The sequence below is a fragment of the Carcharodon carcharias genome, chromosome 3 (genome assembly GCF_017639515.1).
Source record: "Carcharodon carcharias isolate sCarCar2 chromosome 3, sCarCar2.pri, whole genome shotgun sequence".
Taxonomy (NCBI): domain Eukaryota; kingdom Metazoa; phylum Chordata; class Chondrichthyes; order Lamniformes; family Lamnidae; genus Carcharodon; species Carcharodon carcharias.
Window position 1 is genome coordinate 4,532,602 of NC_054469.1, and position 24,957 is coordinate 4,557,558.

At 54.0% G+C, this 24,957-nt stretch overlaps 1 protein-coding gene across 4 annotated transcripts in view; it reads right to left on the bottom strand.

Annotated features, from left to right (window-relative positions):
• Positions 1-14,983: 14,983 nt before the first annotated feature.
• The window catches only part of LOC121276428 (alanine aminotransferase 2-like), a 74,685-nt gene continuing 64,711 nt past the window's right edge, over positions 14,984-24,957 (bottom strand). For all 4 annotated transcript variants that reach the window (XM_041184814.1, XM_041184816.1, XM_041184812.1 and 1 more), the window contains one exon: positions 14,984-17,587. In XM_041184814.1, coding sequence (XP_041040748.1) covers positions 17,497-17,587 — 91 coding nt within the window. In that variant the 3' untranslated portion in view covers positions 14,984-17,496. The remainder of the gene's footprint in view (positions 17,588-24,957) is intronic.

Here is a 24,957-nt window from a genome sequence, read left to right on the forward strand (position 1 = left end):
CTCAAGATGCCAAACAGAGAGCTAGAGAAATCCTGGACAACTCTGAAGGGAAAAGCATTGGTACGTGCCTGTAGAGGTAATATGGGATGGACCAGGGGAGGGAGTTACAGGACGGACTGTGACGGGAGGGGGGTGGGGGAGGTGAGTTATGGGATGGACCAGGGAAAGATGCAGGTGAATATTACCTGAGGTCTTCTCCAGCTGAATATCAAACACTAATGCAAGATGATCACATGGGCAAGATATCACAACTATTCTGACCATAAGGCCATACAAACATACAGAACAGGTAAGGTAGCATAGTAGTTATGTTATTGGACTAGTAATCCACGTAGGCCTAGGCTAATGCTCTGGGGATAGGGGTTCAAATCCCACCACGGCACCTAGTGGTATTTAAATTCAATGAATAAATCTGGAATATAAAGCTAACTCAGTAATGATGACCATGAGATCATTGTCGATTGTCGTAAAAACCCATCTGGTTCACTAATGTCCTTTAGGGAAGGAAATCTGCTGTCCGTACCTGGTCTGGCCCTACATGTGACTCCAGACCCACAACCTGCCCTCTGAAATGACTGAGTAAAACCCTCAGATGGACCTGTGAAAGTGACTCACCACCAGATTCTCCAGGCAATTAGCACCTGCATCCTGAGAATGATTCAAAGAAATTGAAAAGACGGGCTGGAGGTACAGAACGATCTAACTTCCTATACCCCATCAAAGTCAGGCTGACACAACTCAACCAGAGGGGGAAATCATCCGGAAAGTTCTGTTCCAATCTCCTCAGGCAATGAGCGCCAGTCCACATGAACGCATGGACCAGTGTTTAATACATATATATTTTTATTCATTCATGAGATGTGGGCATCGCTGGCTGGGCCAGCATTTTCTGCCCATCCCTAGTTGCCCCTTGAGAAGGTGGTGGTGAGCTGCCTTCTTGAACCGCTGCAGTCCATGTGGTGTAGGTACACCCACCGTGCTGTTAGGGAGGGAGTTCCAGGATTTTGACCCAGCGACAGTGAAGGAACGGCGATATATTTCCAAGTCAGGATGGTGAGTGACTTGGAGAGGAACTTCCAGGTGGTGGTGTTCCCATCTATCTGCTGCCCTTGTCCTTCTAGATGGTAGTGGTCATGGTTTTGGAAGGTGCTGTCTAAGGAGCCTTGGTGAATTCCTGCAGTGCATCTTGTAGATGGTACACACACTGCTGCTACTGTGTGTTGGTGGTGGAGGGAGTGAGTGTTTGTGGACGTGGTGTCAATCAAGTGGGGCTACTTTGTCCTGGATGGTGTCAAGCTTCTTGAGTGTTGTGTGAGCTGCACTCATCCAGGCAAGTGGAGAGTATTCCATCACACTCCTGACTTGTGCCTTGTAGATGGTGGACAGGCTTTGGGGAGTCAGGAGGCGAGTTACTCACTGCAGGATTCCCAGCCTCTGACCTGCTCTTGTAGCCACAGTATTTATATGGCTGGTCCAGTTCAGTTTCTGGTCATTGGTAACCCCCAGGATGTTGATAGTGAGGGATTCAGTGATGGTAATATCATTGAATGTCAAGGGGTGATGGTTAGATTCTCTGTTGTTGGAGATGGTCATTGCCTGACACTTGTGTGGTGTGAATATTACTTGCCACTTGTCAGCCCAAGCCTGGATATTGTCCAGGTCTTGCTGCATTTGGACATGGACTGCTTCAGTATCTGAGGAGTCGCGGATGGTGCTGAACATTGTGCAATCATCAGCGAACATCCCCACTTCTGACCTTATGATGGAGGGAAGGTCATTGATGAAGCAGCTGAAGATGGTTGGGCCGAGGTCACTACCCTGAGGAACTCCTGCAGTGATGTCCTGGAGCTGAGATGACTGACCTCCAACAATCACAACCATCTCCCTTTGTGCTAGGTATGACTCCAACCAGTGGAGAGTTTCCCCCTGATTCCCATTGACTCCAGTTTTGCTAGGGCTCCTTGATGCCACACTCAGTCAAATGCTGCCTTGATGTCGAGGGCAGTCACTCTCACCTCACCTCAGGAGTTCAGCTCTTTTGTCCATGTTTGAACCAAGGCTGTAATGAGGTCAGGAGCTGAGTGGCCCTGGCGGAACCCATACTGACACTTACTGCTTTTATTTCAGATCTCCAACATCTGCAGTATTTTGTTTTATACTATATAGAGTGCAGTCTGACCAAGAACCTGGACAATGACCAAAAGCTCTGCTTTAATTTACACTGAATGTATTTAGACATATTGCTGGAAAAAGATTTATTTTGTCGAAGCTTTTCACCTTGCACTCATCAGGACCACTGCACGATAATGGCAATGTCAGGGGAATCAACACATTTATACTGTTTAAGAATAGAGTGCTGATTTGTTGGCAAATGGACTCTGATTTGTAGGGGCATTTCCATGGAGAATGTTGATGGTACCTGACAGTTAATTGCCAAACATTGTTTGAAATTTAAATCAGGTAGCTTGACTATGGTTGGTCAAGGCATTGCCCAAAAGAATGAACCAATTAATGGCTGTCACTTATTTTGTTTAGCTGAAAGTGCCACAATGTTTGTACATGTTCTTTCTCTATGCAGAGAACAGAGCCCCGTGTATTAATATATGTAGCTTCCAGCACATGCAAATGTGCCACACTGTGAGCCTGCCAGACACTCTTAAATTGGTTGTCGGCGTAATTATTAGCGCACTGAGGATTATTTAGTAAATGTTGTACAATTGCAAAATCACATCTAATGTTGGACACTGTGTTTTGAGTTTTGCAAGTACAGACTGGTTGGGTACAGTCAGTACTCTGCCTGTTGCAAACAGCAGCTGGGACATGCCGTTTGATACGATCCATCTGTCTTGGGACATACGGCCCACATACCTAGCATCACACTGGCACTGAAATTCATATACCACATTTGTAGACAGAAAGAACATATAGACACGTTGTGTCTGTTTCAGCTAAACAAAATAAGTGATGGACATTTGCTGATTTATTCCCATGGGCAATCCGTTGGACTGATCAGATTCAAGCTGCCTGGTTTAAATTTCAAACAACGCTCGGCAGTTAACTGTCAGTCACCATCAATTGGTCTGCAGCAACGTCTCTACCAACCAGAGTCCACTTGCCAACCGATCAGCGCTCTTTTCTCTTCCAGTATAAATTGTTGATTCCCCTGAGACTGGTATTTTTTTTTTGTGAATTGTCCTGGTGAGTGCAAGGCAAAAAGCTTCGACAAAAAACGTCTCTATTTTTCAGCAACACTCGAGTTCTGTACCGACAAATGACTATTTGTACTTGATACAAACCAAGCCCTGTTAGCTTTCACTACCCTGGCCGCGAGCTTACAGTGACCTGCGCACAATAAAACCAAAATCTTTTTCTTATTCCTTGTAAATGTGAAGTTCCTTCGGTGTTGGGCCCCACTTACACTCATCGGTCAAACACCGCTTGCCATTTTTTGATCCATTTCCCCCCTGTTGCAGCTGAGCCTTTTTGCATTAAACTTCCCTATTATCTTAACCCCTACACAGATTCTTCTGGAATCTGACCAAAACCGCAGTCCATTTACTGAGGAGGATGAGAAAGCTGAAGGCCGATCCTGGGAGGGTTCCTTCACAATGCGTCTCCCGGCTTTGCTTTGTATCTGAGATGTGCGGTAAATCCTCATCCGTAATTTCAAATCCCCATGGGTCCCAGCTGAGTAAAATGGTAGAAGGGATTTGGAAATGCTTCTGTCTTTAAGGCTCCTACACTAGATCAGCAGGAATGAGTTACCTTCAGAATAACCTGGCGAAATACAACATGGAGAGACGAGATGGTGGGACTGCGATCGATCCAAACAAGATTTTCCTAATCGGAGGAGCAATCGCCAGCATGGACGTACGTATGGCGAGTTATTAGTTCAATCCCGGCTATCTTGAACAGGTCGCTGATCTCTCCCCCCCACCGCAGAATGTCATTCTGATATAACTCAATCCCAGTCAGCCCCAATTTATAAAATCCCAATGGACCAGATTTCCCATTTCCCTTTCCGCTCTCTTCACTTTATGGTATTCCAAAGGATGGACGCTCCTGTGATGTCAGGTTCCTCTGGGTTTTCAGTATTAGCTCTTTGGGGGTGTTGTTTGTGAAGGGAGAATTGTGCCTGATTGACAAAGCCCTAAGAACAAACCAAACAGGAGCAGGAGGAGGCCATTCAGCCCATCGAGCCTGCTCCGCCATTCAATACGATCATGGCTGATCTGATTGTGGCTCCACTCCACTTCCCTGTCTGCCTGCCCCCCATAACCCTTGACTCACTTGTCGATCAAAAATCTAACTCAGCCTTGAATATATTCAGTGACCCAGACTCTACTGCTCTCTGGGGAAGAGAATTTCACAGACTGACACCCCTCGGAGAGAAGAAATTCCTCCTCATCTCCCTCTTCAATGGCAAGTCTCTAATTTTGAAACTGTGCCCCCTACTTCTAGGCTCCCCCTCGAGAGGAAACATCCTCCTGGAATTCACCCAGTCAAACCCTCACCTTGGAATCTAATCTCTTTTAATAAGATCACCTCTCGTTCTTCTAAAGTCCAATAGGTAGAGGTCCTACTGGTCAATGTTTTTTGATTTAGTTTTTGGGTTTCCCATGAGGTGTGATGTTCCAGTGTGAAGCTACGCTCACCTGCAGGAACGGAGGTTGTAGATGAAACCCCATCACAGTTGAGGTGCTATCACTCCATTTCTGCTGGGCAAGAGGCCTCACATTCCCCCCCCTACCCCACCGATGAGTTCCTGTAAGGAGCGGTGCTCAGTCAGGCCTCAGGAGCAGGGCTCCAGGGACCAAGGTGCCTACTCCTGCTCCTTATTCTCAGTGTTCTTGTGATCTCCATCGCCTCCCAGACTATTGTTACAGGCAAAATGGGGAGGGGATACAGGCTCAACAAGTTCCCTCTAGGTTGATAGGAAGGAGTAACAAGCCCCGAGAACCATGGATGACCAGAGATATTCAGGTTACGATGAGAAGGAAAAGAGAGGCTTTTAGCAGGTACAAGGGAAGCAAATCAACAGAGGCATTAGTGGAGTACAGACAGTGCAGGGTGGAGCTTAAGAAAGCAATTAGGAGAGCAAAGTGGGGATATGAGAAAGCTCTGGCTGGTAAAAGTAGGGATAATCCCAAGATATTCTATAAGTATATCAATGGGCAGAGGATAACCAGGGAAAGAGTAGGGCCCATAAGGGACCAAGGGGGCAATCTATGGGTGGAGCCAGAGGACATCGCTAGTGTGTTGAATGAATACTTCACATCCGTCTTCACCCAAGAGAATGAGGATGAAGGTATCGAACTCGGGGAGAGAGACTGCGAGGTCCTTGAGCACATTGATATAGGGAGTGACAAGGTATTGGAGGTATTAAAAACAAAAAACTGCGGATGCTGGAAATCCAAAACAAAAACAGAATTACCTGGAAAAACTCAGCAGGTCTGGCAGCATCGGCGGAGAAGAAAAGAGTTGACGTTTCGAGTCCTCATGACCCTTAAACAGAACTAGGTGAATCCAAGGAAAGGGGTGAAATATAAGCTGGTTTAAGGTGGCGGGTTGGGTGGGGGGAGAGAAGTGGAGGGGGGTGGTGTGGTTGTATGGACAAGCAAGCAGTGATAGGAGCAGATCATCAAAAGATGTCACAGACAAAAGAACAAAAGAACACATAGGTGTTGAAGGTGGTGATATTATCTAAGCGAATGTGCTAATTAAGAATGGATGGTAGGGCACTCAAGGTACAGCTCTAGTGGGGGTAGGGTGGGAAAGACTAGCAGGGCATACAAGATTTAAAAATAATGGAAATAGGTGGGAAAAGAAAAATCTATATAATTTATTGGAAAAAACAAAAGGGAGGGGGAAGAAACAGAAAGGGGGTGGGGATGGAAGAGGGAGTTCAAGACCTAAAGTTGTTGAATTCAATATTCAGTCCGGAAGGCTGTAAAGTGCCTAGTCGGAAGATGGGGTGTTGTTCCTCCAGTTTGCATTGGGCTTCACTGGAACAATGCAGCAAGCCAAGGACAGACATGTGGGCAAGAGAGCAGGGTGGAGTGTTAAAATGGCAAGCGACAGGGAGGTTTGGGTCATTCTTGCGGACAGACCGCAGGTGTTCTGCAAAGCGGTCGCCCAGTTTATGTTTGGTCTCTCCAATGTAGAGGAGACCACATTGGGAGCAACGAATACAGTAGACTAAGTTGGGGGAAATGCAAGTGAAATGCTTCTTCACTTGAAAGGAGTGTTTGGGCCCTTGGATGGTGAGGAGAGAGGAAGTGAAGGGGCAGGTGTTGCATCTTTTGCGTGGGCATGGGGTGGTGCCATATGTGGGGGTTGGGGAGTAGGGGGTGATGGAGGATTGGACCAGGGTGTCCCGGAGGGAGCGGCCCCTACGGAATGCCGCCGGGGGGGTGAAGGGAAGATGTGTTTGGTGGTGGCATCATGCTGGAGTTGGCGGAAATGGCAGAGGATGATCCTTTGAATGCGGAGGCTGGTGGGGTGATAATTGAGGACAAGGGGGACCCTATCATGTTTCTGGGGGGGAGGAGAAGGCGTGAGGGCGGATGCGCGGGAGATGGGCCGGACACGGTTGAGGGCCCTGTCAACGACCGTGGGTGGAAAACCTCGGTTAAGGAATAAGGAGGACATGTCAGAGGAACTGTTTTTGGAGGTAGCATAATCGGAACAGATGTAACGGAGGCATTGGAGGTGTTGGCCGGCTCAAAAGTGGACAATTCTCCAGGTCCGGATGATTTGTGTCCCAGACTGCTGAGGGAGGCAAGGGAGGAGATCACAGGGGCTCTGACCCGAATTTTTAATTCCTCTCTGGCCATGGGGGAGGTACCAGAGGACTGGAGAACAGCTAATGTGGTTCGGCTATTTAAGAAGGGTTGTGGAGACAAGCCAGGGAACTACAGATCAGTGAGTGTCACGTCAGTGGGAGGGAAACTATTGGAGAAGTTCTGAAGGAGAGTATATATCTCCGCTTGGAGAGGCAAGGTTTGATCAGGGATAGTCAGCATGGCTTTGTCAGAGGGAGGTCAGGCCTAACAAATTTGATTGAATTTTTTGAGGAGGTAACCAGGTGTGTAGATGAGGGTAGTGCAGTTCATGTAGTTTATATGGATTTCAGCAAAGCCTTTGACAAGGTCCCACATGGGAGACTTATAAAGAAGGCAAAGGCACATGGGATACAGGGTAATTTGATAAGGTGGACTCAAAATTGGCTTAGTTGTAGGAGACAGAGGGTGATGACAGAAGGCTGCTTTAGTGACTGGAAGCCAGTGTCCAGTGGCGTACCACAGGGATCTGTGCTGGGTCCCCTATTATTTGTCATTTGTATAAACGACATAGATGACTCTGTGGGGGGTAGGATTAGTAGGTTTGCGGATGACACAAAGATTGGCCGGGTGGATAACAGAACTCTGTTCTGTTGAAGGGTCATGAGGACTCGAAACGTCAACTCTTTTCTTCTCCGCCGATGCTGCCAGACATGCTGAGTTTTTCCAGGTAATTCTGTTTTAATTACAGATTTCCAGCCTGCGCAGAATGTTGTTTTTGAAGGCTTTTTGAATGTAGTCACTGCTGTAGTGTAGGAAACACAGCAGTCAATTTCTGCATAGCAAGATCCCATAGAGAGACATGAGATATGACCTGACAAGTTGTTTTAGCGACATCAGTTCAGGGATAATTATTCTCCAGGGTACTGTTTGGGACTCCCCTTCCCATCTTCGAAATAGCACTAACAGAGCTTTTATGTCACCTGCAAGGACAGGCATGTCCCCGTTTTAATGTCTCATCCAAAAGACAACACCTCTGACAGTGCAGCACTCCCTCAGTACTGACCCTCTGACAGTGCAGCACTCCCTCAGTACTGACCCTCTGACAGTGCAGCACTCCCTCAGTACTGACCCTCTGACAGTGCGGCGCTCCCTCAGTACTGACCCTCTGACAGTGCAGCACTCCCTCAGCACTGACCCTCTGACAGTGCAGCACTCCCTCAGTACTGACCCTCTGACAGTGCAGCACTCCCTCAGTACTGACCCTCCGACAGTGCAGCACTCCCTCGGTACTGACCCTCCGACGGTGCATCACTCCCTCAGTACTGACCCTCTGACAGTGCAGCCCTCCCTCAGTACTGACCCTCTGACAGTGCAGCACTCCCTCAGTACTGACCCTCTGACAGTGCAGCACTCCCTCAGTACTGACCCTCTGACAGTGCAGCACTCCCTCAGTACTGACCCTCTGACAGTGCGACACTCCCTCAGTACTGACCCTCTGACATTGCAGCACTCCCTCAGTACTGACCCTCTGACAGTGCAGCACTCCCTCAGTACTGAACCCCGACAGTGCAGCACTCCCTCGGTAGTGATCCTCTGACAGTGCAGCACTCCCTCAGTAATGACCCTCTGACAGTGCGGCACTCCCTCAGTACTGACCCTCCGACAGTGGAGCACTCCCTCAGTACTGACCCTCTGACAGTGCAGCACTCCCTCAGTACTGACCCTCTGACAGTGCGGCACTCCCTCAGTACTGAACCTCCGACAGTGGAGCACTCCCTCAGTACTGACCCTCTGACAGTGCAGCACTCCCTCAGTACTGACCCTCTGACAGTGCAGCACTCCCTCAGTACTGACACTCTGACAGTGCAGCACTCCCTCAGTACTGACACTCTGACAGTGCTGCACTCCCTCAGTACTGACCCTCTGACAGTGCAGCACTCCATCTGTACTGACCCTCTGACAGTGCAGCACTCCCTCAGTACTGACCCTCTGACAGTGCAGCACTCCCTCAGTACTGACCCTCTGACAGTGCAGCACTCCCTCAGTACTGACCCTCTGACAGTGAAGCACTCCCTCAGTACTGACCCTCTGACAGTGCAGCACTCCCTCAGTACTGACCCTCTGACAGTGCAGCACTCCCTCAGTACTGACCCTCAGACAGTGCAGCACTCCCTCAGTACTGACCCTCTGACAGTGCAGCACTCCCTCAGTACTGACACTCTGACAGTGCAGCACTCCCTCAGTACTGACCCTCTCACAGTGCAGCACTCCCTCAGTACTGACCCTCTCACAGTGCAGCACTCCCTCAGTACTGACCCTCTGACAGTGCAGCACTCCCTCAGTAGTGACCCTCTGACAGTGCAGCACTCCCTCAGTACTGACACTCTGACAGTGCAGCACTCCCTCAGTACTGACCCTCTCACAGTGCAGCACTCCCTCAGTACTGACCCTCTCACAGTGCAGCACTCCCTCAGTACTGACCCTCTGACAGAGCAGCACTCCCTCAGTACTGACCGTCTGACAGTGCAGCACTCCCTCAGTACTGACCCTCTGACAGTGCAGCACTCCCTCAGTACTGACCCTCTCACAGTGCAGCACTCCCTCAGTACTGACCCTCTGACAGTGCAGCACTCCCTCAGTACTGACCCTCTGACAGTGCAGCACTCCCTCGGCACTGTCCCTCTGACAGTGCATCACTCCCTCAGTACTGACACTCTGACAGTGCAGCACCCCCTCAGTACTGACCCTCCAACAGTGTAGAGCTCCCTCTGTAATGACCCTCCGACTGCGCGGTGCTCCCTCAGTACTGACCCTCCCACAGTGCAGCACTCCCTCAGTACTGACCCTCTGACAGTGCAGCACTCCCTCAGTACTGACCCTCTGACAGTGCAGCACTCCCTCAGTACTGACCCTCCGACAGTGCAGCACTCCCTCAGTACTGACCTTCTGACAGTGCAGCACTCCCTCAGTACTGACTGTCTGACAGTGCAGCACTCCCTCAGTACTGACTCTCTGACAGTGCAGCACTCCCTCAGTACTGACCCTCCGACAGTGCACCTATCCTGGGAGTGTTTGATGGGGACGGTGTAGAGGGAGCTTTACTCTGTATCTAACCCCGTGCTGTACCTGTCCTGGGAGTGTTTGATGGGGACAGTGTAGAGGGAGATTTACTTTGCCTTCTGCCCTGCTTGGGTTATCATGAGCTGGTAAGTCTTTATGAAACTGTAGAACTGGGAGTCTCACCGGTGTTTCCATCAGCTACAACCATCCTTGACTTGCTCATTTCTCTTTCCAGAATGTGCATCCTGGCACCAGTCGAGAGTTTGAAGATTGGCCTGAAGACGATCACACAGGTTCATTGGAAGTGTACAGCTGACTTCTCCTGAATAGTGTTACCACCGAGATTCGCGGAGCACACTGTATCTAGTCCCACTACTCCACAGGGTCACAACATATACTTAAATAATTTCTCCAGCTCGCTGTGTGGCCAAATATCTGCTTTACCTTTTACCTCAGAATGACCACTCAATGCCTGGGTTTCTTCAATAAACAACAGAATTATTGGTCTATTATAAAACCAGACTTGTCAAGCTCTTTACCTAAGCAATCGATCTTCCTTACCTCTCCTCGGAAAGCAAAACCAAAACCAGGTTTTTAAATAAAAACAAAAAAACTGCGGATGCTGGAAATCCAAAACAAAAACAGAATTACCTGGAAAAACTCAGCAGGTCTGGCAGCATCGGCGGAGAAGAAAAGAGTTGACGTTTCGAGTCCTCATGACCCTTCGACAGAACTTGAGTTCGAGTCCAGGAAAGAGCTGAAATATAAGCTGGTTTAAGGTGTGTGTGTGGGGGGCGGAGAGATAGAGAGACAGAGAGGTGGAGGGGGTTGGTGTGGTTGTAGCGACAAACAAGCAGTGATAGAAGCAGATCATCAAAAGATGTCAACAACAATAGTACAATAGAACACATAGGTGTTAAAGTTAAAGTTGGTGACTCCTCTACATTGGAGAGACCAAACGTAAACTGGGCGACCGCTTTGCAGAACACCTGCGGTCTGTCCGCAAGAATGACCCAAACCTCCCTGTCGCTTGCCATTTTAACACTCCACCCTGCTCTCTTGCCCACATGTCTGTCCTTGGCTTGCTGCATTGTTCCAGTGAAGCCCAACGCAAACTGGAGGAACAACACCTCATCTTCCGACTAGGGACTTTACAGCCTTCCGGACTGAATATTGAATTCAACAACTTTAGGTCGTGAGTCCCCTCCCCCATCCCCACCCCCTTTCTGTTTCCCCCTTCTTTTTTTTCCCAATAAATTATAAAGATTTTCCTTTTCCCACCTATTTCCATTATATAAAATAAAAAAAAACCCACTAGAGCTATACCTTGAGTGCCCTACCATCCATTCTTAATTAGCACATTCGTTTAGATAATATCACCAACTTTAACTTTAACACCTATGTGTTCTATTGTACTATTGTTGTTGACATCTTTTGATGATCTGCTTCTATCACTGCTTGTTTGTCGCTACAACCACACCAACCCCCTCCACCTCTCTGTCTCTCTATCTCTCCGCCCCCCACACACACACCTTAAACCAGCTTATATTTCAGCTCTTTCCTGGACTCGAACTCAAGTTCTGTCGAAGGGTCATGAGGACTCGAAACGTCAACTCTTTTCTTCTCCGCCGATGCTGCCAGACCTGCTGAGTTTTTCCAGGTAATTCTGTTTTTGACCAGGTTTTTAAACTCTGTTTTCCAGGCCTGTTTTTTTTAAATCACCCTGTGACCCTTTTGTGAACTGTACACTGGTGTCAAGAGGTTTCCAGTTTCTTTAAAACTGCTCAATGACCTTTTCCTGTAAAATGCTGTCTTTTCCAGGAACAGCAGCAACCAGAGTCCCTGCATTAACCCTTTAAGGGACAGTGTCTTTTAAAAACACACATTCTTCCAGAATGTTCTTAGTCCTCAACGATAAAAGCTTCATTCACAGAAAATCGTTTAGGACACTGTCAAATGGAGACCGACTGAGGGGATGGAGGACTCGGTGATTCATTCAGTCTGTGACCTCTGTTCAACTCGAGCATCAAGCTACAGCCAGACTGAATGACGCTGTGTCCATATTGTATTTCGCTGTGGTCTCAGGACACTCCAAACCCCAGTGGTTCACTTATTTCATTGTCTTGGAGGCAATTCCAGAAGTTAATTTGCACAGAGTTAGGTCCCAGCAACACAGGAGGAAGAGTGGACGTGGTTTCTTGCTGATGGGGGGGAGATGTTGGCCTGACCACAGGATCACTTTCCTACACTTATCTCTTCAATTGTGGGTTCACGATTGTGAGAATGGGAGATGAGAACAATGGGGCTGTCAAGACAGGGAGTAGGCTTTGGCAGCTAGTAACGTAAAAGACATGGTAATGTCACTGGGCTAGTAATCCAGAGGCCCAGGGTAATGCCCTGGGGACACAGGTTCAAATCCCACCATGGCCGCTGGTGGAATTGAAATTCAATGAATAAACCTGGAATTGGAAGCTAGTCTCAGTAATAGCGACCATGGCATTATCATCGACTGTTGTATAAACCCAGCTGGGTCACTAATGTTCTTTAGGGAAGGAAATCTGCTGTCCTTACCTGGTCTGGTCTACATGTGACTCCAGACACACAGCAGTGTGGTTGACTTTTAAACAGTCGAACAAGTCACTCAGTTGTATCAGACAAGGCCCTGCTAAAAGGAATGTAACCGGACTGATCACCCAGCAATGACCGAGGCACGGACAACAGCAAACTCAGCCCTGTCAACCCCGCAAAGTCCTCCTCACTAACATCTGGGGGCTGTGCCAGAATTGGGAGAGCTGTCTCACAGACCAGTCAAGCAACAGCCTGACAAAGTCACCCACACAGAATCATACCTAACAGATAATGTCCCAGACTCCACCATCACCATCCCTGGGTATGTCCTGTCCCACCGGCAGGACAGACCCAGCAGAGGTGGGGACACAGTGGTATACAGTCAGGAGGGAGTTACCCTGGGAGTCCTCAACATCAACTCTGGCCCCTCGATCCTGCTCCGCCATTCAATAAGATCATGGCTGAATTCCACATTCCCATCTACCCCCGATAGCCTTTGCTTCCCTTGCCTAACAAGAATCTATCTACCTCTGCCTTAAAAAGATTCAATGACCCCCACCTCCTCCAACTTCTGAGGCAGAGATTTCCAAAGTCACACAACCCTCTGAGAGAAAAATTCTCCTCATCTCTGTCCTAAAAGGGTGACCCCTACTTTTAAAACACTGGCCCCTAGTTCTGGACTCACCCACAAGAGGAAACATCCTTTCCACATCCACCTTGTCAAGGCCGTTCAGGATCTTGTATCCTTCAATCAAATCACCCCTCACTCTTCTAAACTCAAGTGGAAACAAGCCCAGTCTGTCCAACCTTTCCTCATAAGACAATCCACTCATTCCAGGTATCAATCTAGTAAACCTCCTCTGAACCACCTCAAATGCATTTACATTCTTCCTTAAATAAGGAGATCAAAACTTAGTTCTGTCTATCACTTGCTGCTTATGCTGTTTGGTATGCAAATAGCCCTGTGTTATAGCTTCACCAGGTTGACACCTCATTTTTAGGTATGCCTGGTGCTGCTCCTGACATGCCCTCCTGCTCTCTTCATTGAACCAGGATTGATCCCCAGGTTTGATGGTAATGGTAGAGTGGGGTATATGCCAGGCCATGAGGTTACAGATTGTGTTCGAGTACAATTCTGCTGCTGCTGATGGTCCACAGCACCTCATGGATGCCCAGTCTTGAGTTGCTAGATCTGTTTGAAATCTATCCCATTTAGCACGGTGGTAGAGGCACACAACATGATGGAGGGCATCCTCAATGTGAAGGAGGGACTTCGTCTCCACAAGGACTGTGCAGTGGTCACTCCTACCGATACTGTCATGGACAGATGCATCTGCAGCAGGCAGGTTGGTGAGGATGAGGTCAAGTATGTTTTTCCCTCTTGTTGGTTCTCTCATCACTTGCCGCAGACCCAGTCTAGCAGCTATGTCATTTAGGACTCGGCCAGCTCGGTCAGTAGTGGTGGTACTGAGCTACTCTTGGTGATGGACATTGAAGTCCCCCACCCAGAGTACATTCTGCACCCTTGTCACCCTCAGTGCTTCCTCCAAGTGATGTACAACATGGAGGAACATTGATTCATCAGCTGAGGGAGGGTGGTATGTGGTAATCAGCAGGAGGTTTGACCATGTTTGACCTGGTGCCATGAGACTTCAGACATCTGTTCCATATCTTTTACATCTGGAAGGTGCTGCTTGGTAGAAGCAGGTTCAATGGTAACTTTCAAAAGAGAGTCAGATAGACACTTGAAAAGGGGAATATTGCCAAGCTCTGGGGAAAGGGCAGTGGGGAGTGGGATTAATTGGATAACTCTTGCAAATAGCTAGCACTGGCACAGTGGGCCAAATGGCCTCCTCCTCCAATATCCAATCTCTTCCTGCTGTACCATCCTATGAGTTAATCGTGTATCTATGACCCCTGTCCCTGCCACCCCTCCCTCCTCACCCACACCCAGAACGAGGAGATGGTGGTGTCATGGGAATGTCTGGTGTTAATGGGCCAGTCACCCAGAGGCCTAGGCTAATGCTCTGGGGACATGGGTTCAAATCCCACCAGGGCAGCTGGTGGAATTTAAATCCAATTAACAAACCTGGAATTATAAAGATAGTTTCAGTAATGGTGACTTCACTGAAGCCCTTTAGGGAAGGAATTCAGGTCTACACATGACTCACGGCCCACAGCAACGTGGTTGACTCTTAACTGCTCTCTGAAATAGCCCAGCAAATCACTTAGTCCAAGAGCAATTCGGGATGAGCAACAAATGCCGGCCTTGCCAACAATGGCCAAGTCCCAGAGAGGAATGAAAAGCAGGCTGTTTGTAGTGGTTGAGGGGCCTACTACCATATTGCACCCTATCCATTGCTAATGTTAAACAGACACATCAGTTCACCCTCTGGACTGTCTTACTCCAATGAATAAGAGGCAATTTCCCATCTCTCTGCATTTCCCTGTAGCAGGCAGTGTGTCAGTGACCTCATGCCGTCCGAGCTGTAAGGTGGAGCCTCAGCCGAGCAGCGCTGTGTGGCAGAGTGACAGAAGGAGCTGTCAGGAAGACTGAGATCCAGGTGTCATCGTTTCCAGTTAATAGCGTTTATTTTTAAAACAACACCAGGAAAGACAGAGTGGGAGTGCGCGATCTTTCAGTCCTTCTGGCCTCCCCTGCCCCAAACACTTTAAAAAACAAACCATCATTCCATTTCTCAAGACGATTGAACCCTCCTGGACCTTGCGTAGACGGGGAGAATTAGGACCCAGGTCTATTGAGTTCCAGCATTCAGAAAATCAGGAACAAACATCAAGCAGCTTAATTTGAGACAGGAATATAAAAATACCTGATTAAAAAGTGGTCCTAGCATTTAGGAGGTAGTTTAACATTAAAATCAACCTAGACAGATGTGACAGATATTGAAACTATTATTGCCCATTACATCTACCACATCAGACAGAGCCAAGTTCAAATTGGCCCCAGTCATTCACTGCAAACCTTGTCCTACATGAATATGACAACTTGAAATATAATTTGTACTGCCCACTGCTAGAATTCACAGCTTCCTCAATAATCGATCATGTAATCCTCCAGTAACAGAGCCATTGACCTGAAATGTTGCACAGGTGCTGCCTGACCTGCTGAGACTTTCAAGCATTTTCTGTTTTTATTTTAGATTAACACCATTCGCAATATTCTGCTTCTGGATTAAATAACATCTCCCCGGAATAATCTTCAGGCAATTGAGACAATCCGGCGTGTTAACACAACACTGGAATAAATATCGGCCAGCCTGCTCTGAAAGTGAATCCCACTTACCCTTGACTACACGACTAGATTAGATTGGAGACAGAACATTAGTGAAGGCACTCGAGTGTTTGATTGCTAAAACTGGCAGATACAACCCAACATTTTGGCCTCTGGATACACAACGGTGAAGAGAATTAGTTCACTTTTTTTTCAGGGAGTGGAGTGCTGTCTCACACTGTCCTTACCCTGAGCAGAACACAGCATGAGGCTCACTTCCCAGAGCTGAGCGAGGGGGAAGTGACTGGGACATGGCTGGGACAAGATACCTGAGCAGGGTGACTCCAGCTTGATTATGGAGCTGGCAATCTGCTGTGGGTCTTGGCTGGCTTGGAGCGCTTCTTGTATTTCTCCCTCTCGTGTCTCTTGTGGATTCCCTACAGTCCCCATTGCTGCCCTTCTGATGAAGGAGAGTTCATGAACTTTCAACTTTAGCACCAAGTGCTCAACTTGAAGGCGGGAGAATGGGGGTTGAGAAGCTTATCAGCCATGACTGAATGGCGGAGCAGACCTGATGGGCCGAATGGCCTAATTCCTGCTCCTATGTCTTATGGTCTTATGGTCTGGCACACGGAATCCAATCAATGAGCAGAGCTGCAGAAGGAAATTGTGCTCAGTATGCCACAGAACTCAACGGACAGCTGGGTACCTAATGGATAACTGATAGGCAGGATGTTGAGTCAGGCTCTTGGACAATTACCATTCCTGACTTGCAAATTACTGAATGTCAATATTGTTGCTTGTGGGTCTATTGATCAACAATAGTGACATTATTGTCAGCTGTGTTCAGGGAAAGTTGGCTAATAAAGTCACTCAGTCTAACCACTGGACTGTTGCCACCTTCCCACCCCAGCCCAGTGCTATCCAGTCTGACAGACACACACATTCTTGCCAAGGGTCCAGGAACGCCAGTCAGGAGCAGAAATCTTGGCTGGTTCGGCACTGTTCTGAGCCAGTGACACTGAGAGCAATCGTGTTGCCAGCAATCCCATTGAGGGTCACCTAACTCAGGCTTCCCGGTTTTCAACCCATCACACGTACATTGGCCCAAGGCTGAGCCATTGACGCGGTCCAAGGTTAACAAATGCGTGAGTCAAGAAAATTCCCGATCAATATCCCATTCAGCTGTCTCCTCACCCAGATATTTACGGGCTTAAGGCCAAGGTGAAGAGGTTGTTCAAACGAGGTGAAAGTTGCTGTAGTCCCAGGGCCATAGGCTGCTCTCCCTCAGCAGAAAGAGATGACTGGCAGTGAGTTTGACCCTCGGGTCACCATGCCTCAGGTGAGGGGCGAGGCTGAGGAGGTGGGACCTTCATGGGTGACCTCTGGTGGTACAGGAACTGAACCCATGCTGTTGGCGTCTCTCTGCATCACCTGCTATCCAGCCAACTGGGCTAACCAACCCCCAGACATTACATCAAAAACAACACAAACAGAATGCTTTCTGAAACTGGGGATAGAGATAATGGATTAATCAGGCAGCTCCAAGTACTTCAACCTAATTTTGAGACTATTGCATCGATACACTACCTAGAAATTGTACTATCTGAGCAGACCTTCTTTATCACAACTGCCCTTCCCTTCCCCTCCCCCACATTTCTCTCCCTCGATAACCTTTGGACAATGTTGCAATAGTTCCAGGTCTGTACTCTCTCTTTTTATTGCTTTCCATTAACCCCAGGCACCTGTATAAACATCAAGGAATTTGTTCCCCTTGTTATTGCATTCGATATCCCCAAACCCTAACCCCTCTCTGCTCCCTCGGCGGAGGGAGGTGCTGGGCTCGGAGGTTTATGAGTACTGCTGGGTGAAATCCTGGTAGAAAGTCTTTAGTTTGCTCAGGAGCATCTTCAGCTTCTCGGTCTTGGGCAGGATGGTCATTCTGGGGAGTGAGAAGACAAAGCAAAAGCAGCAATGAAAATCCTCATCGAAGAGAAAATTCCATGAAACCCCCCCCCCCTCCTCTTCGAACCGCTACCTCCCCACCTTTAAAATTATTGTTCTTTTTATTTGAAAACAAATCCCTCCCCATCCTCATCCCCCCGACTCACCCCTCCTCTAGCTGATACCCTGTCACATCCCACCCACCCACCCACCCCTCCTCTAGCTGATACCCTGTCACATCCCACCCACTCACCCACCCCTCCTCTAGCTGATACCCTGTCACATCCCACCCACCCACCCACCCCTCCTCTAGCTGATACCCTGTCACATCCCACCCACCCACCCACCCCTCCTCTAGCTGATACCCTGTCACATCCCACCCACTCACCCACCCCTCCTCTAGCTGATACCCTGTCACATCCCACCCACCCACCCACCCCTCCTCTAGCTGATACCCTGTCACATCCCACCCACTCACCCACCCCTCTTCTAGCTGATACCCTCTCAGGCATCTCTGTGCCTCCAACTCTGGCCTCTCTAGCATTACCCACTTTAATCATCCCAACATTGGTGGTCACACCTTCTGCAGCCTCACCAAACCTCTCCACCTCTCTCTCTCTCTCCTGCTTTAAGATTCTCCTCTCTTTGAGGAAGCTTTTGGCCAACGACGCTCATATCTATTTATTGTATTTTATAATGCTTCTGTGAAGTGACAAGGGACGGCTTATTACATTAAAGGTGCTATGCAACTGTAAGTTGTTGCTGGTACATTGTACACGCACTCCTTCAATGTTACTAATCCTAAACTTGACCTAACTCAGTGGAATTGACAATTGATGGGAACACCACTGCCTCCAATGCACCCACCATCCTGACCTGGAAATATATCGCCGTTCCTTCACTGTCGCTGGGTCAAAATCCTGGAACCCCCTCCCTAACAGCGCTGTGGGTGTACCTACACCACATGGACTGCAGCGGCTCAAGAAGGCAGCTCACCGCCACCTTCTCAAGGGGCAGTTAGGGATGGGCAATAAATGCCCCCACCCAGCCACCGAAGCCCGTGAATGAATTAAGAGATTTCTCTGCAGCCTGGCACTGAATGCTGTGTGAGAATTTCTCCCTGGCGCAGGAGGCTAGATATTGCTCGCTATGAAATTTCATGGTATTTTGGTGAGAGGCAAAATCCTCAGACATTGAATGAACTTTAATTAGTCTGTTAAAAGCTGCCAAAACAGCAACATTATCCCATGCGGGACCTCACCAATTCCAAAATAAAATTGCAGCAGGATTTACTGTGCCTTGGACTACACTCCTGACACTCCCCCGACACTCCCCTCCCCCGACACTCCCCTCCCCCCGACACTCCCCTCTCCCGACACTCCCCTCCCCCCCGACACTCCCCTCCCCCCCGACACTCCCCTACCCACCGACACTCCCCTCCCCCCGACACTCCCCTCCCCCGACACTCCCCTCCCCCCCGACACTCCCCTCCCCCCGACACTCCCCTCCCCCGACACTCCCCTCCCCCCCGACACTCCCCTACCCCCCGACACTCCCCTCCCCCCCGACACTCCCCTACCCCCCGACACTCCCCTCCCCCCGACACTCCCCTCCCCCGACACTCCCCTACCCCCCGACACTCCCCTCCCCCCGACACTCCCCTCTCCCGACACTCGCTCCCCTCCCCCGACACACACTCCCCTCCCCCCGACACTCCCCTCCCCCGACACTCCCCTCCCCCGACACACACTCCCCTCCCCCCCGACACTCCCCTCCCCCCGACACTCCCCTCTCCCGACACTCGCTCCCCTCCCCCGACACACACTCCCCTCCCCCCGACACTCCCCTCCCCCGACACTCCCCTCCCCCCCGACACTCCCCTCCCCCCGACACTCCCCTCCCCCGACACTCCCCTCCCCCGACACTCCCCTCCCCCCGACACTCCCCTCCCCCCCGACACTCCCCTCCCACAACGCACACTCCGCTCCCCCCCGACACACACTCCGCTCCCCCCTGACACTCACTCCCCTCCCCCGACACTCCCCTCCCCCAACACTCTCCTCCCCCCGACACTCCCCTCCCCCCCGACACTCCCCTCCCCCCCGACACTCCCCTCCCACAACGCACACTCCGCTCCCCCCCGACACACACTCCGCTCCCCCCTGACACTCACTCCCCTCCCCCGACACTCCCCTCCCCCAACACTCCCCTCCCCCCGACACTCCCCTCCCCCCCGACACTCCCCTACCCCCCGACACTCCCCTCCCCCAACACTCCCCTCCCCCCGACACTCCCCTCCCCCCCGACACTCCCCTACCCCCCGACACTCCCCTCCCCCCCGACACTCCCCTACCCCCCGACACTCCCCTCCCCCCGACACTCCACTCCCCCAACACTCCCCTCCCCCCCGACACTCCCCTCCCCCCCGACACTCCCCTCCCCCCCGACACTCCCCTCCCCCGACACTCTCCTCCCCCCGACACTCCCCTACCCCCAGACACTCCCCTCCCCCCGACACTCCCCTCCCCCCCGACACTCGCTCCCCTCCCCCGACACACACTCCCCTCCCCCTGACACTCCCCTCCCCCCGACACTCCCCTCCCCCCCGACACTCCCCTCCCACAACGCACACTCCGCTCCCCCCCGACACACACTCCCCTCCCCCGACACACACTCCCCTCCCCCGACACACACTCCCCTCCCCCCGACACACACTCCCCTCCCCCGACACACACTCCCCTCCCCCGACACACACTCCCCTCCCCCTGACACTCCCCTCCCCCCGACACTCCCCTCCCCCGACACTCTCCTCCCCCCGACACTCCCCTACCCCCAGACACTCCCCTCCCCCCGACACTCCCCTCCCCCGACACTCCCCTCCCACAACGCACACTCCCCTCCCCCGACACACACTCCCCTCCCCCCGACACACACTCCCCTCCCCCCCGACACTCACTCCCCTCCCCCGACACACACTCCCCTCCCCCCCGACACTCACTCCCCTCCCCCGACACACACTCCCCTCCCCCGACACACACTCCCCTCCCCCGACACTCCCCTCCCCCCGACACACACTCCCCTCCCCCGACACACACTCCCCTCCCCCCGACACACACTCCCCTCCCCCCGACACACACTCCCCTCCCCCCGACACACACTCCCCTCCCCCGACACACACTCCCCTCCCCCCGACACTCCCCTCCCCCCCGACACTCCCCTCCCACAACGCACACTCCGCTCCCCCCCGACACACACTCCGCTCCCCCCTGACACTCACTCCCCTCCCCCCGACACTCCCCTCCCCCGACACTCCCCTACCCCCCGACACTCCCCTCCCCCCCGACACTCCCCTCCCCCGACACTCCCCTCCCCCAACACTCCCCTCCCCCCGACACTCCCCTCCCCCCCGACACTCCCCTACCCCCCGACACTCCCCTCCCCCCCGACACTCCCCTACCCCCCGACACTCCCCTCCCCCCGACACTCCACTCCCCCAACACTCCCCTCCCCCCCGACACTCCCCTCCCCCCCGACACTCCCCTCCCCCCCGACACTCCCCTCCCCCGACACTCTCCTCCCCCCGACACTCCCCTACCCCCAGACACTCCCCTCCCCCCGACACTCCCCTCCCCCCGGACACTCGCTCCCCTCCCCCGACACACACTCCCCTCCCCCTGACACTCCCCTCCCCCCGACACTCCCCTCCCACAACGCACACTCCGCTCCCCCCAGACACACACTCCCCTCCCCCGACACACACTCCCCTCCCCCTGACACTCCCCTCCCCCCGACACTCCCCTCCCCCCGACACTCCCCTCCCACAACGCACACTCCGCTCCCCCCAGACACACACTCCCCTCCCCCCGACACACACTCCCCTCCCCCTGACACTCCCCTCCCCCCGACACTCCCCTCCCCCCCGACACTCCCCTCCCACAACGCACACTCCGCTCCCCCCCGACACACACTCCCCTCCCCCGACACACACTCCCCTCCCCCCGACACACACTCCCCTCCCCCCGACACACACTCCCCTCCCCCGACACACACTCCCCTCCCCCGACACACACTCCCCTCCCCCTGACACTCCCCTCCCCCCGACACTCCCCTCCCCCGACACTCTCCTCCCCCGACACTCTCCTCCCCCCGACACTCCCCTACCCCCAGACACTCCCCTCCCCCCGACACTCCCCTCCCCCGACACTCCCCTCCCCCGACACTCTCCTCCCCCCGACACTCCCCTACCCCCAGACACTCCCCTCCCCCCGACACTCCCCTCCCCCGACACTCCCCTCCCACAACGCACACTCCCCTCCCCCCCGACACTCGCTCCCCTCCCCCGACACACACTCCCCTCCCCCTGATACTCCCCTCCCCCCGACACTCCCCTCCCACAACGCACACTCCGCTCCCCCCCGACACACACTCCCCTCCCCCGACACACACTCCCCTCCCCCCGACACACACTCCCCTCCCCCGACACACACTCCCCTCCCCCGACACACACTCCCCTCCCCCCGACACACACTCCCCTCCCCCCGACACACACTCCCCTCCCCCCGACACACACTCCCCTCCCCCCGACACACACTCCCCTCCCCCCCGACACTCACTCCCCTCCCCCGACACACACTCCCCTCCCCCCCGACACTCACTCCCCTCCCCCGACACACACTCCCCTCCCCCGACACACACTCCCCTCCCCCCGACACACACTCCCCTCCCCCGACACACACTCCCCTCCCCCGACACACACTCCCCTCCCCCGACACACACTCCCCTCCCCCGACACACACTCCCCTCCCCCGACACACACTCCCCTCCCCCCGACACACACTCCCCTCCCCCCGACACACACTCCCCTCCCCCGACACTCCCCTCCCCCTGACACACACTCCCCTCCCCCGACACTCACTCCCCTCCCCCGACACACACTCCCCTCCCCCGACACACACTCCCCTCCCCCCGACACACACTCCCCTCCACCCGACACACACTCCCCTCCCCCGACACACACTCCCCTCCCCCGACACACACTCCCCTCCCCCGACACACACTCCCCTCCCCCCGACACACACTCCCCTCCCCCGACACTCACTCCCCTCCCCCGACACACACTCCCCTCCCCCCGACACACACTCCCCTCCACCCGACACACACTCCCCTCCCCCGACACACTCTCCCCTCCCCCGACACACACTCCCCTCCCCCGACACACACTCCCCTCCCCCGACACTCACTCCGCTCCCCCGACACACACTCCCCTCACCCGACACACACTCCGCTCCCCCGACACACACTCCCCTCCCCCCGACACTCACTCCCCTCCCCCGACACTCACTCCCCTCCCCCGACACACACTCCCCTCCCCCCGACACACACTCCCCTCCCCCCCGACACTCACTCCCCTCCCCCGACACTCACTCCCCTCCCCCCGACACTCCCCTCCCCCCGACACTCACTCCCCTCCCCCCGACACACACTCCCCTCCCCCCGACACACACTCCCCTCCCCCCCGACACTCACTCCCCTCCCCCGACACACACTCCCCTCCCCCCGACACTCACTCCCCTCCCCCCGACACACACTCCCCTCCCCCGACACACACTCCCCTCCCCCCGACACTCACTCCCCTCCCCCGACACACACTCCGCTCCCCCCCGACACTCACTCCCCTCCCCCCGACACACACTCCCCTCCCCCGACACACACTCCCCTCCCCCCGACACACACTCCCCTCCCCCGACACTCACTCCCCTCCCCCCCGACACTCACTCCCCTCCCCCGACACACACTCCCCTCCCCCCGACACACACTCCGCTCACCCGACACACACTCCCCTCCCCCCGACACACACTCCCCTCCCCCGACACTCACTCCGCTCCCCCCGACACACACTCCCCTCCCCCCGACACTCCCCTCCCCCCGACACACACTCCCCTCCCCCCGACACACACTCCCCTCCCCCCGACACTCACTCCCCTCCCCCCGACACTCACTCCCCTCCCCCCGACACACACTCCCCTCCCCCGACACACACTCCCCTCCCCCCGACACACACTCCCCTCCACCCGACACACACTCCCCTCCCCCCGACACACACTCCCCTCCCCCGACACACACTCCCCTCCCCCGACACACACTCCCCTCCCCCCGACACTCACTCCGCTCCCCCCGACACACACTCCCCTCCCCCCTGACACTCACTCCCCTCCCCCGACACTCACTCCCCTCCCCCCGACACACACTCCCCTCCCCCGACACACACTCCCCTCCCCCTGACACACACTCCCCTCCCCCCGACACTCACTCCCCTCCCCCCGACACACACTCCCCTCCCCCCGACACACACTCCCCCGACACACACTCCCCTCCCCCGACACACACTCCCCTTCCCCCGACACACACTCCCCTCCCCCGACACACACTCCCCTCCCCCGACACACACTCCCCTCCCCCGACACACACTCCCCTCCCCCGACACTCACTCCGCTCCCCCGACACACACTCTGCTCCCCCCACCGACACACACTCCCCTCCCCCCGACACACACCCCCCTCCCCCCGACACACACTCCCCTCCCCCCGACACACACTCCCCTCCCCCGACACACACTCCCCTCCCCCCGACACTCCCCTCCCCCCGACACACACTCCCCTCCCCCGACACACACTCCCCTCCCCCGACACACACTCCCCTCCCCCCGACACTCACTCCCCTCCCCCCAACACACACTCCCCTCCCCCTGACACTCACTCCCCTCCCCCCGACACACACTCCCCTCCCCCCGACACACACCCCCCTCCCCCGACACACACTCCCCTCCCCCCGACACACACTCCCCTCCCCCCGACACACACTCCCCTCCCCCGACACACACTCCCCTCCCCCCCGACACACACTCCCCTCCCCCGACACACACTCCCCTCCCCCCGACACTCCCCTCCCCCCGACACACACTCCCCTCCCCCGACACACACTCCCCTCCCCCCGACACACACTCCCCCGACACACACTCCCCTCCCCCGACACACACTCCGCTCCCCCGACACACACTCCCCTCCCCCGACACACACTCCCCTCCCCCCGACACACACTCCCCTCCCCCCGACACTCCCCTCCCCCGACACACACTCCCCTCCCCCCGACACACACTCCCCCGACACACACTCCCCTCCCCCGACACACACTCCGCTCCCCCGACACACACTCCCCTCCCCCCGACACACACTCCCCTCCCCCCGACACACACTCCCCTCCCCCCGACACACACTCCCCTCCCCCCGACACACACTCCCCTCACCCGACACACACTCCCCTCCCCTAACACAAGCAAACCTTGCTAGCTGTACCTGCAGATTGACTTTG